This window comes from Oxyura jamaicensis, chromosome 4 (genome assembly GCF_011077185.1).
Source record: "Oxyura jamaicensis isolate SHBP4307 breed ruddy duck chromosome 4, BPBGC_Ojam_1.0, whole genome shotgun sequence".
Lineage (NCBI taxonomy): Eukaryota > Metazoa > Chordata > Aves > Anseriformes > Anatidae > Oxyura > Oxyura jamaicensis.
In genome coordinates this window covers 22,471,687-22,484,898 of record NC_048896.1, presented here as the reverse complement: position 1 = coordinate 22,484,898, position 13,212 = coordinate 22,471,687, and the positions used below count along the sequence as shown (strand labels likewise).

At 44.6% G+C, this 13,212-nt stretch overlaps 3 protein-coding genes across 11 annotated transcripts in view; 2 read left to right on the top strand and 1 right to left on the bottom strand.

Moving 5' to 3' along the window:
• The window catches only part of RUFY3 (RUN and FYVE domain containing 3), a 54,553-nt gene extending 52,283 nt beyond the window's left edge, over positions 1–2,270 (top strand). For all 6 annotated transcript variants that reach the window (XM_035325292.1, XM_035325291.1, XM_035325293.1 and 3 more), the window contains one exon: positions 553–2,270. In XM_035325292.1, coding sequence (XP_035181183.1) covers positions 553–696 — 144 coding nt within the window. In that variant the 3' untranslated portion in view covers positions 697–2,270. The remainder of the gene's footprint in view (positions 1–552) is intronic.
• A 248-nt stretch (positions 2,271–2,518) lies between these two features.
• GRSF1 (G-rich RNA sequence binding factor 1) lies at positions 2,519–11,502 on the bottom strand. 4 transcript variants are annotated; one of them, XM_035325301.1, is made up of 10 exons: positions 11,309–11,502; positions 11,013–11,160; positions 10,002–10,157; positions 9,535–9,675; positions 7,927–8,056; positions 5,612–5,772; positions 5,339–5,463; positions 4,543–4,678; positions 4,268–4,349; positions 2,519–2,919 (listed from the first exon to the last, which is right to left on the bottom strand). In XM_035325301.1, exons 1-9 carry the CDS (start codon positions 11,471–11,473, stop codon positions 4,291–4,293), a joined length of 1,221 nt encoding a protein of 406 aa, XP_035181192.1. In that variant the 5' UTR covers positions 11,474–11,502; the 3' UTR covers positions 2,519–2,919; positions 4,268–4,290. The 4 variants fall into 4 exon arrangements, with proteins under 4 accessions (XP_035181192.1, XP_035181194.1, XP_035181193.1 ...); XM_035325303.1 differs by having other exon boundaries at positions 2,519–2,783; XM_035325302.1 differs by having other exon boundaries at positions 2,526–3,513.
• Positions 7,144–13,212, top strand: part of MOB1B (MOB kinase activator 1B) — a 50,426-nt gene continuing 44,357 nt past the window's right edge. The window contains exon 1 of the mRNA XM_035325305.1: positions 7,144–7,276. Within this exon, the coding sequence (XP_035181196.1) occupies positions 7,177–7,276 (100 nt within the window). The 5' untranslated portion in view covers positions 7,144–7,176. The remainder of the gene's footprint in view (positions 7,277–13,212) is intronic.

Here is a 13,212-nt window from a genome sequence, read left to right as displayed (position 1 = left end):
GTGTCGTTTTGCTGTGTTTTCCCCTATTTTTCCTAACAAGACCTGCACCAGAGAGCTCTGGTGGGGATCTGGGGACAGACCAGAGCAGGGAGGAGTCTTCAGCTCCTGGCACAAGGCTCTGACCTCCACACCAGCTTAAAGATGGTTCCAAATATTTCCTTAGAATTTTTTTGGGAGGAGGCTAGGGAGCACAGCGAGGTTATTTGACGCAGTGAGCTTTCAAGTAAAACTTGTCATTGCTGTATCTTTGTCTGACTATAAAATAATAATGTGTGTCTCATGACAAAATGCTCTAGCTCTAAGTTGTGACTGGACTGAGTCAAAACTTAAATGGTTCATTACCGATTACTTGTACCACTTCACTACAAGTCCTCACCTGCTCTTCTCTGATGTTGTAAGCACAAAAAAAGCTTCTGGCCTGCAGAAGGGGCAAGAGCGCAATTTTGAGCATCTTTCTCTAATCCAGTAGAGGATTTGATTTGACTGAAGGATGAGAAAAAATCCAAGCGTCTTTAGCATCCCTTAATTTTTTTTCCTCTTCCTCTGTTTCAGAACATCTGCAAGAACTGTGGTGGTATCTTCTGTGAGGCCTGTTCAGCAAATGAGCTGCCCCTCCCGTCCAGTATTAACCCGGAGTCTGTTTGCAATCCCTGTCACAAGCAACTCATCCAGCAGTATTCGACCAGTCCCTTGTAGGAGCTGAGCTGCAGAGAGCAGTGACCATAAAAAATTGTTGTAGCTGATCAGTGTCTCTGGGGTTGTTCAAGAGGAATTTGAAGAAAAGACGCTTGCCTGTGTTCTTGGGAGGTCAGAGGGGGAAGCAGCTTGATAGTGTTTAGTCTCTTGCGACTAAAACAAAGTCTGAGCCTTCCCTGTAGAAAAATCTGCCAGCTCTCAGACCTGAGCTTGTGCCAGGGAGAACTGCTTGGGGAATTTCACATCGAGTAGCCATAAGGTGTGACCGAGCAGCCTCAGGATGCTGTGAGAACAGAGCCCCCAACCCAGAGAGAGCCTTGTGTCTGTGTGTACAAGTCAGGAATGTTGTCATCCCCCAGCATGTCATGTGAGGGCATGCTGCTGCTAAGCAATGGCTCACTGAGAGCAAAACAGGAGCATTTTTTAATCCTCATGTCTGGCTGCACTTGAAATACCATTTCCCCTTTCCTTGCTGTCTTTGACAATCTGGCTCAACCATGCTAGTTCAGTGCCAGATGAAAGAGTCCAGGTAACATGCCAAAAAAAAAAAAGTTTTCTGGCTTAATTTCTTCAGTCCTCTGGCCATGGGCTTGCTATGCAAATCACTATCAAACAAAGCTGTGAAATTATCCTTTTTTAGGGACTTGGAGGGGGGGGGCTAAGGTGTGTTTTTTTTTTTTTTTCCTAAGGCGTGTGTGATGTGAGAGCTCAACTGCACTGATCTAGCAGGGAAGTGCTTTAAGGCATCTCTGACCTTCCTACCAGAGACCCTCACTGTGACTTCATGGCCACAAAACAGTGGTCAGTCCTAAGGGCTGCAACTCCGCTTCCTATCTTGATACAGCATCTGGGGGCATTTGAGTCACAAATCTTTAAAACAAAATACTTCTACACAGAGGATTCAGGGCCATGTCTGTGCACCTCTCCTCTCTCTGTTGTGCACGTGAAAGAGTGGTTGTATAATACAGCTCATATTTCACTGGGTTTGCTTTTGATCAAAATGAAGGTGATATGAAGTCAAAGTACTTTGCACCTGTAAGAAAGCCTGATCCAAACACAGTTTAGAGTTCTTGTGATTCATGCTACATCTATCTTTGCCGTTAAAAGGAATTGCATGTTGCTCAAAAAGCAGTGGTGGTTTCATCGTAAAGCACGCAGTATGTCATAGTTTATTTAGTCTATTCTGTACTGGGAGACTTAAGTCTTTAGGGCCACAGTATGTTTTGTAATCTGTAGAAGAGTGATGTATTTATATATGACAAATGTATTTCATTTTGTAGAAATTTTATTGGGGTAATGGTTTACGCCCCAGAGAGGATTTTCCATTCACTAGATGGGCTGGAACTGCACTAAAAAAGCACATCAGAGTTGAGGTTCATTATGTGCTTGGTGCTAGAGTTGGTACCAAAAAATTCCCCTTTCCTACTTCCCCACAGACCTCTACCCAAGTTCTCCAACTCCTCTTACTGTCCTTCATAGAGCACTAAAGAGAGGGGAGCAACTTCCAACTTTCCCTTTACCTGCTCTTTAGTCCCCCTGTGGTAGTTACCTTGCTGCTATCCCTTAAAGTAGGTAAAAAGAAATTGTAGATAGCATTGAAATTGGAAAAGCCTAGAATTTAAGTGAGCAAACACTGCTTTGAAGGGGTGAGACACCACAGATAATGCACAAGATACTGAATTTATTGTTAGTAGCTTTGTGTACACGTGGTACACACTTGGGATAGCAAATTCCTGCACCCGAACCCAGAGTGACTCATTCCCCAGGAGAAAGTCTGACCCGTGCAACTTCAGTGCTGGAGAATTAAACTGGAAACCAGGCACTTACTGTGAAGTGACTTTATTGCTGGGGCATCCGAGCAATTCTGCAGCTCTGGAATCACAGCTTATTTGTGACCTGTACATAGCTTTCTGCTGCTTCAACAGGAGTGGCTGCTGCTCCGCTTGCTTGTAGTGAACGTTGTGGTCATCTTCGTGTAAAAATCAGGACACTTCTTGAGCAGGTCCTTAATTGTTACACAAGATCTCTATGAACAAGCAGCCCTTTACAGAGGCACCTGAAAACCTTTCAAAATATGGCTCCGGCTGTTGTAACAGAAACTGGCATTCAGAAAAACCAGAGCACAACCAAGTTGGCTGTCAGTTGCATCAACAGTAGCTGCCTCCCTGGTTTATCTTGGTGAAAGGCTCTGCTTTTAAGTACTGGATGTTACACTTGGTGATGCTGCAAATGTTAAAGGCATATTTGCTCAGGTAATGCTGGATTTTTGGGTTCGTACCTGGACATTGGGATGGAGCAGGACAAAAAGCTGTTTTTCTGTTGTTAATTTTGTTCCACATGCAACAATAAAAACTTTCTCATCTGTATCCTGCGTCTTGAGTGGGCTTTCCCTTCTGCTTTGGCTATGGGTATGAAACTATTTCATAACCAGTAACATGCCAATACAGAAACGAGAGAAGCATGGCAGGAGGGGGATGAGGTGTTAGCCATACTACACAGCACAACTGCTGCCTTCTGTGTACTGGGATCTTCAATCGCTTGGGTGGTGTTAATTGCCCATACTGGTGTTTTATTAATGCTTTGTACACCAGTACACAGCTGGAGACTAGAACCACTCCGTCCTGCAGCATTTGCTGTTCCTCTAGTAAAGCTTTTTCTACTTTTGGGACAGACAACCTTCCCACAGTGTGTCAACACAGTTTATTACATGCTTTTTACATAAATACAAACTACATTTTATAGTTCATCCTTGTAATTCAGCGGTGACACTCGTACTCAGTCTTTATGCTTGTACCCAAGGAATGTGTTTGCTCTGGCCTAAAAGGAAAGGGGTTGGGGAAGAGAAATAAAAACCATCACTACCTCATTGCAGCTTACTAGTGTTTTTTTATTTTAAATGTACCACTGCATCTTATTCTAAATTATGGTCACCAATAATGTAATTAGTTCAGCAGTGGTGGAAGATACCAAAAGGTAAGATGAGACAGACAGCCTCCAAGAGGTGAGGAACTTCCAGGTGGTGCTTACCACCTACCTGGTTGATCTTACACAGGGGGAACTGATTCTGCTGGGACCAAGTCCCAGCACAAAAGCCAGGAACAGTTCTGGGCACTCCTGCACCAAGGGCACTCTGTGACTGTAGAAAAATATGCGGCTACTCCTTGGTGTCTGTGCCAGGGAAGATGGCCCCATCAGAACCTTGAACAGATGAAAAGTAGGACAGCTTCAAGGGGAGGAGGAAAAAGCTAGGGGAAGAAGCACTGTTGCACGTTCCACCAGGCCTCAGCTGTACCATGGCACGTTTCTGTGTGGTGCTGCAGTGTCAGGATAGTGCAGCAACCTCTGGCTGCAACCTCGGACAAGAGCTGCTGCCCCTCTGCCATGAGAATTTATCCCTAGGGATTCCAGCTTCACAGGCCAGTGTGTGAGGCATGAGGCCTGTCCTCAGACTAGCTGTGATGATCAGCCTCAGCCACTTGCTCTCAATTTCAGTCTGGAAGCTATGTGAAATGCAAAATATCACGCATGCTAAAAATAGAACAGGAGCAATAGAATAGAAGGATGTGCTCACCAAAGCTGCGATCTTGCCCGTCACTAGCAGTCTTGTTTTGCCTTTGGGTGTTCATTCAGGAATAATTCAATGGTACCACACTCTAGGGAACAATATGAGAGGTAATTTGTGTTCAGTAACTTGTAGCTACTCCATTTTCTTCTCTTCCCAGAATGCCAATTTAATGTTTTAGGGTAACTTGGAATTCTAGTTCCAAGACGATCCTGTTGCACAGGATGCTACAAGTAGCTAGACAAGAAGTGGTGCTCGAGGAGGGGGGAGTCTGCTTTACTCACGCAGCTGTGTCCCCTCCTTAGTCATTGCAGTGACTGCGTCGTCATGGCTCTCAAAATGCACATCTGCTTCTCCTGTGGCATCTCCATGGGAGTTGTATTCCACCATGATCCTTGTGGGCTTCAGTGGAGCAAAAAACTGGAAGGGGGGGGAACATATTACCAGAAAAAACTCTTACCAGAAACCATCATGTTTTTACTCAGAAAGCTTGTCCAACCCTAGGGACTGAGCACTTGAGCAGTTCAACTCCCGTCCTGGCTAGGTGAGGCCGCTGCATACCTGCCTGCCTCATGGTGTGCTGCCTCCTGCCCTCTGCACATGCCTGGCAAGGTAACTCCTCACAGGAAGAAATAGCCTCACACAGCACCCTTCTGTACAGTGACCAAAGGCATCAAATGCAGGTGCACTCGCTCTGTGACCTTACACTATTAAAATGAAATATATTTTATATTAAATTTATTTCTCTACAGTCAGTTATGCAGAAATTCAGCTAAGGGTACGAAAGGACACGCAATTCACACTGGTGGGCATTCAGCACAGCCCTACAAGCTGTCACCTTCCCCACGTATCACAGCTGCACCATGGCCAGGGCACATGGGGGAGCCTGTAACCCTTCTAGTGTCTCTCAGCAATTCCATGTCAGGTCAAGTTTCCCAGCACTCAGTGCCATGCAGCACTGAGGACTAACGCAGACATAGAGAAAGTGAAAATTTTCAGTCACTTCAGCTGGAAAGATTGTTTGCAGGTTTACACTAGTCGTTACAACTGAGCTTGATGCGTACTTTTACCACTACTCACATTTATTATGTCTTGGGCTCTAGTTTGGGTAGGAAAACCCCTCACGTGGACAATGTGTGGCGATGATGAGGTGCTCCCAGGTTCTGAACAGTGCCTGGAGTTTTCTGTTTCTTCGTTACCTAGTTCTGTGGAATCAAGGGAAAACATCATTAACACTTGCAATTATCACTGGCCTCATCTGAAGCTGTAGACACACAGGGCTGTGCCCACAGCAGCAGTGAGGGTAAAACAAAGGGGTCTCAAAGAACACAGATGCCACAAGGTGCGACTCACGGTTCTGTCTCTTGACATTGGAGCTTCCACTGTCACTCAATCTCCTTCCTTCAGAAATCAATTCAAGCTCCCTTCTCAGTCTGGGGAAGGTTGCTAGCTGCTTGTGATAAGGCACATGCCTTTGCATTTGCTGCTTTCTACTCACGTATACTTCTATATATCTAGAATTACAAGGAAAAGATTACATGGCACTCCTTGGCCCACCACAAAGACTACAAGGTAACACTAATTCTGGGTGTTTTCCCAGCTCAGCTGTGCTCACAAACTAAGTATGAGAGCCATGGTACGTAGTTACAATTCTGGCTTAGCTGGCAAGCAAAAGTTTTGAAGAATTCATTTAAGTTGTACAGTTATGTCTATGAAAGCCCTTTTCAACGGGCAATGAGTCACCTTCCTGTATAAACCCACGTACTGTGAGCCAGTTTGTACTGAACAAGGTCTTTAGTTTATGGCCTTACCCAAAATTCTTGTAGAAGTGCTACGTTTACAAGCCAAAGCTATGTTTTGTTGCAGAAATAAATCCTTACTCAAAACCACAATCTCTTTCCTGCAGTAGCATGCATCCTTTTGAGGCTGTTTTCCCCAATACACCTCTGCAAACTGTTTTATCTCAAACCCTCCAAACCCCCAATTAAAAAAAAAAAAAATTCAACCCCAAATCAGATAAAAACATTAACAGGGTAGTTATCTTGTATCTCTAGCCACCCACCCCAGAACCCCTTGTTCAGACTCTCCTATGAGGATCTTTTAGAGCTGGCAACAGCATCCAGCTGGGCCTCAAGCAGGTTTAACTACCAGCGCCCAAGCAGGTGGCTTCCAAAGCCCAGAAGAAACAATGTGATGGAGAATGTGCACATCCAAGTGAGGCAGCCTTCCTCCCTGCCTAAGGAGAGCAGCCTCAGGAACAGAAGTCACCCCACGTACAGCCGGACAGCGCTTACAGCTCAGTGTCCACATGCCCGGGCTCAGCACTGTGTCTGTTTCTGGACAAAAGTGATAACCCAGGAAGAACGAGAGCAAATTGGCAGCAGGTTTGGAAAGTGCTCAGTTCCTTGGCTAGTCAAGCAGAAAGAAAGGTACAAAAAACCAAAACAAAACAACAACAACAAAAAACAACCAAACCAAAAAACAAAATCTAATGGCAGACTGGGAATTAATTAATCCCTCCTGGAAGGTAGGCAATTGTGTCAAGCTGACACACTTACTGAATTATTGAGCACACCTGCAGAGCAGCTGTTCTCTTTTAACATGTGAGGGGGGGCAAACACAAGGAAATAGTCTTCAAGCAGGAAATAAAGAAATACAAGAGAAGTAAACCTTTTGTAGGGTATATGAGAAGAAAAGGTTGGGAGAGGTTTCTTGCAACCTAGCATTCAGAAAAGTAAATCAGTGAATTATCAGAGAGCCCTCTGAAAGCCAACCAGAGTAAAAACAAGTAGGTTTTCTTGAATGTACTTTGGGATGGTAGGGAAAAAAGCTGCAAATGGTTCTGCTTAAGGCAAGGGAAGCTCTCAGGTGGGAAGTACATGGTGTGGGGCCTCAGCATGCTGGAGAAAGGTGCTTAAATGCAAGGTGCTGAGGAAGGAGGACAGCCCAAGCAGATGCTGTCACCAAGGAGGCTGGTACCTGACCACAGTCAGCCGCAGCAATGGATTCAAGCCAGAGGTGTGGTGAGTTGTGCTCTGTATGATGTATTATCCACATGGAAACACTGACTGTAATTAGTGCTGGGTAGAAGGGAAGGGCTGCCTGTATTGTAGGCCCCATCACAAAAGCCTTGGCAACAGCAAACCTTGTAGGAGGTGCAGGATCCCTGTGCGCTTGAGACTGGGCAGGCAGGATCTATCTGGTGTAACTCTTCCCCACCCTGAATGCTGTCACCTAATTTGGGCCAGGGTGAGACTGGCTTTAGGAGAACTTCCGAAGAACACTCTTTCTTTGACAGAGCCTCAAATTTGCTTAAGCTGTAAGAGGTGAACGTGCTTATGCAGCACACAAAGCTTTCTGTTTTCATCCCCATCTTTGTCAAGGCTCCTCAGAAAATGTCACCATAGGAGGTAACGCTTAGGAAACACAGTTCTTCAGAAGGCATTATTAAAAAAGGACATGTTCTAAGCCATAAAGTAACAGTCTGAAACACTCTGAGGAAGATTTTACTGTGATTCCTTCTGGAATTTGAATCTTAAAAACTGGGTTCTACGCATGCCTCAATAAAACCATGAGTATGATACCTTAAGCTAAGAGGCAAGCTGTAAGTCGCACCATGTGGTTCGTATCAAGGTGTTCCATTCTGTTAACTACAGCAAAGCACCTACCTACTCCCCATGTATTCCTTATGCTTTAAGAGGGCTTTAGCTGCCATTTCAGGAGCTGCAAACTGCACGTAAGCTTCTCCAGATTTTCTTTCTCCACGGTAAACAAAAGCTATGTCAGTTATCCTCAAACCTAAAGGAGGAAAAAAAAAGAATTTACAGTGTTAGGAACTTGTGCTCCAAGACATCCCTTACCTTTTACTTCTGTTTTTTGACAAACTAATCCAGCAGTCCCTAATCCTGCAACAACTGGTCATGCTGGCCTAAGTATACCTGTATTTTTCTCTTCTTTTTTTAATAACTCCAGATAGGACTTGTGCTAGTTTTCACAGAAGCCTTAATTGATAATAACGAATCCCCTTCAGGCTTTGAGTAACTACAAACAATGAATGGAAGTTCAACACAAAAGGAGGTTCAGAGCACAAATGCTCTTTAAGTATTCTCTTATTCAGGTTGTTTCTCCTCTCTCTTTAAAATCCAGCCAAAATCTAGTTTACTTAGCCTTTTTTTTTTCCATGCATAGTATCTTTCTGGGGAGCCTGTAAACCATTACGTTGTTGTATCTGACACAATACAGACCAAGAGCTGCAAGTTCTACCTTAATCAATGATTATAACAGTGCAAACTGGGCTGGGCTCCTACATGTGAACTTTTGAAAGCCCACATTTGTGGTTGGTTTTGTAATCTTTTGGGTTTTTTTGACCTTCTGGAATGGTCTCACCAGCTCTCAAAGAAACAGCAACTTCAAAATGCTTTCCTAGGTACCCCATTGTGATAGCTCTGCGCTAGATTGATTTTAACTATTATTTAACTGCTGGTGATCAGTTAAAAAAATCAGCAGCCTTTGCTTTTGGCATCATGTTGACTATCATGAGCCTTAATGCTGGAGAACTGTGTGCATGCCTACCTGGAGTGGCAGAAACATGAGGAACAAGTGGTTTTGGTTTACTCTACAGTAAAATCTTTTGTCTAAAAAAAAAAAAAAAAAAGTAAACTCTGCAAACACCAGAAGACTTCTTTCCTTGTAAGTGTACGTAGCAGCCACCTGGCCTGTTCCAACCCTGAGGGCAGGGAGGAAACATACTGTCCAGTAGCTGACTGGCTGAGAAATTGTGCAGTAACTATTCACAACTACGAACAAGCTGTTATTTAAAACAAACAAACAAAAATAGCTTAGTTCCAAACATTGGCATACATGATCTATCACGATTATACTGTTGAAAGGCCCCATGCTGCACTCATTTGTGCTTTATCTGTAATACAGGCATACTTCTTTCCTCTATGGCAAATTATGTGCTGGTAGCAGTCCAAGAGAAGTAAATTGAACCTAGATTACTCCCTTTACTTACTTTTCCTCTAAAATGAGTGCTGCAAGTACCAAAGCTAGGTTAGACCTGCAGAAAGTCAAAGGTAGCTGATAATCTTGAAGGTTGTTCAATAAAGCTTTAGTTGCCTTCTAACTGCAGGGGAATAGCAACCTGTTATACCGCTAAGGTGTTCATGGCTGCACGTGCTCTTGTAGCTCTCCTTTAGAGGAATGACTGCCTATCCAAGCATGAACTTGGAGCACAGAACACTTTATAAACAAGAGTAAAAACTATTTTCAGTTACCTGAGAAAAAATCTGCAATGTCATCCTCAGTGGAGGTGAACGGGAGACCTCTGAGTAGTACAACTCCATCACTGATGGCTTGCGACTCATTCTGCAGACTCTGCAGTAAGCCCTCTACATCTCGATCGTGTACTTCAAAAACTGCAAGGAATATAGGCACAAAACATGTTTTCCTTCATGGTACACAGAAGGTAGCACTCTGCAGGCACCTTCTTCTAAGGCATTTCCCTCCATGCATGCACCTTCATTCCCATTCTCCCCATGCAATCAAGGGTCCCCCCAGTGCTGCCCCTCATGCCACAAGGTGCTTGGCTTTTTCTGCCCAGCCCAAGAAGCTTTGACTTCATGGTGCTTTGTTTGCTAGTTTTGTCCCTGACTGTCCCCTGGCAACAGCCTGTTTTGGTATTCAGGCAGTTCTTACTCACTCCACCTTGTTTCCTTCAATTCAACCTCTGTTCCAAACTCACCTTTCACGTAGCGTGGGCCCATGTATCTCAGGTTCTTTTCCAAGGCTTTCTGGACATCTGCTTTTGACTCCAGCTCAATCAAGGCATCTCCCCTGCGTCTCCCATCCCTGTTTAAGAGGAAGTGTATGCCGTTCTCACCGTTCCGAATTCTACAGCCTAGAAATCAGGGAACATGTGATACAGAAACATACGCAACTGTATCAAACACAGGGGGTCTTTTGATTCCAGACTGAAACAGAAAATTCTGCATGGAGCCATTTGCCTGTCTTGAAGCACAGGTTAGGAAACTCATATTTTTACCACTAGCTTTAATATGCAATGCTTCTCACTGAGAAGACAGAGATTTGGCATCCCATAGCATCCACAGCTGTTTAACTAGGTAATAAATATCCTCATATTGCTAGTAAGTTTTGTTTTTGAGGTATTTGAAATCTTGAACAAATGCCATAGCGCCTTTCAGTCATTTATGCTCTGCCTGTTCTACGTTCCTTTCTCTAGGAGTTCAAAGAGACTGAGTTCAGTTCAGCAGGTTATTAAAACCGCTTAAAAACTTGATCACCTAACTGAAGGGATGCATCTTAATATCACAATATGGGGGGATCAGCCCCAGAAAGCTGAGCAAAAGGCTGTTAACCAGCACTGGCAAGCAACTCTGAAGCTTCACCCAGTAAGCATTGCTTTTTGATTAAAAAGGGGGGGGAAAGCCAAGCATAATGGTATTCCAGTCAAGCGTTTAGATGTGGATCAGTGTAAGTTTATTACTGAAACACAGACCAAGAAGGGGAAGATGTGCTCAATTAAACGTGAAACACTTTGCTGGAAGATGACCAGAAACTTAACAGTAGCCTGGAAGCTGATTATTGGCTTTAAACTGTGAACTGCTGCGATGGAACTGAAAACCCGTCTTGCTTTGAATAGTGTTAACTTTTGTTTTCCTTCTTCGCTAATTATCAGGTACTAGCTTCAATAACACCACACCAAACCATTACTCAGGTAAATGATCTCCCTTACCATCAAAAAAGGTAAGCACATCTTCCTCGGAGCACGAGAAGGGGAATCCCTGCGCCCTGACGAGGAAGACGGCGTCTTCATTTTCTCCCTTAGGGGGCTCCGCGTCCTGCTCCGAGAGCTGACCCTCCTGTGACGGCGAGCCTACAACCTGACCCCAAAAACACTTTTTAAAAAAATAACGGAGAAGGGGAGAGGCGAGCGCCTGTCACCGCGGTACCCTTGGCAGCCCAGGCGGTTGGCGCCCACGCTTCACCACTGGCCGCCGCCATTTTAGGCCCGCTCCCGCCCGCCCCTACCTGGCTGCAGCGGCGGACGGCGGCGCGGAGCGGCCGGAGGGAGGTGGCGGCAGCGCTGAGCAGGAGGCGGCGGGCGGGCGGCGGAGACGGGCAGGGCAGGAGGCGGCGGCGGCCCAGCAGCAGCACCGCGGCCAGGCCGCGGCGAGCGACGGCGGTGGCGGCCATGGGCAGGCGGGGCGAGGGCCGGGGGGCTCCGCCTTTCTTTCCCAGGAGGCGCCGGCCGCGGGGGGCGGGAAGCGGGAGCCAACTCCCGCGCGGCGGCCTGAGGGGAGTGGGGGTACCACCAGTGTGGTGGTGTCCTTAGCAAACGCATGGAAGGGAAAACCAAAAAAAAAAAAAAAAAAGATGGGTACGTGCGCTCGTTGTCTCTTCTTGAGCGCAGTGGTTGGACCAGGTGACCTCCACAGGTACCTTCCAACGTTAACCATTTTGTGGAAGAGAGCAGGAAGGTAAAAGATTAGCCAAGGGAACGAAAAAAAGCGTGGAGGCTGAGGTCCAGGGGACCTGAGGGATCTGAGCAGTATGTTGGGAAGACAACGGGCCAAACCTTCCTGTTATGTGGTCAGGAAGGCAGCGATGGATGGCTGTGACAGGGAAGATGGTCCTCTGCTGTCCTGCATCTTCTACTTCCAGTCTTGGCATCCTCAAGTGTTGTGTTATCGAGCCGTCACGAGCTATCAATCCAAGTGTCTCAGGATTTCAACGGAAGTCTTTCACCTTGTAGTACTGCCAACCCATCAATATCTCAGAAGCCTTGAACATTTCTTATCAGTGTTTTGAAATTGTAAACAACCTAAGTCATCTCATTGTTGACAGCTGCTGCTTTTATAAACTATTTCATGCAGTAAACTCTTTTAGAGACTCTTACAGATTATTAAACACCATTAAAATATTAAAAGAATTAAAACATGATCTCTTAGCAATAGCATTCAATTTTTTATTTTTAATTTTCAAGGTGAATCATATACGTATTTTCCAAGTAGCGTCTATTTCTTTAGTGGTACTGAAGCGTTTCACCTTCAAGATTTTTCATATTCTAAATGTCAGGTTTCTCTTTAAAACATTCTTTAAATGAGAAAACTCCTGGTGCAAAAATTAATTATTGTAATTCCTCTCAAACACTTCTTTTTCTAGGCTAGCTGTCATGCTGTAAATTGTCACTGAATAAGCAGATTAGTGAATCTTACATGTCAAGTGAATGTGCATTCCTCGTTCATGCAGATCAATTGTTCTTGAAGGTTTGTGATCCAGACGAGGTGTAAGGCTGATTCTCCTCAACGGATACAAGTCTTCTACCCACTTTACCTCCAGAACACCTGCCTACCAAGTTCAGTGAAACATACCCACTGCTGAGTGTCCCGTAGCTTGTCAGTGTGTGAGAGTTACCTTTAGAGGGCACCATTTTTTTGGGCATCTGTCGACAATGAAGTTTTCCAGGAATCTCTGCGCTTCAGGAAGCCTGAGGGAGCAAAACCCCTGCACTTCCGCTAACGGGAACTGGAGGAAAAAAAAAAAAAAAAAAAAAAAAAAAAAAAAGAGAATCATCCTAGGACGATAGAACTTGCATTTATTCCCTCTTCGGTAGTGATGTTGAGTGAATCTTACTTACCAGAGGAAATCAGTTACACTAAGTAAAAATAAAGAGACCAAGAAGATGCCCTTTCTATGCTGATTGTTGACCAAGCAGCCTTTTCCAGCCTTGTAAGATACTATTGCTTTTAATACCCACCATTAAAAAGATTGTTAAAAAGATATTATACTAGCTATTATTTTGTTTGGTCAGCCCATACTAAAACAAATATATAGTGTTGGGATACATTATTTATCACTGCAATCTGTCATCAAGTAAAACTGACTTTATATTCTGTTGAAGTGTATTCTGAAATTATTATTTTAAGTTATTC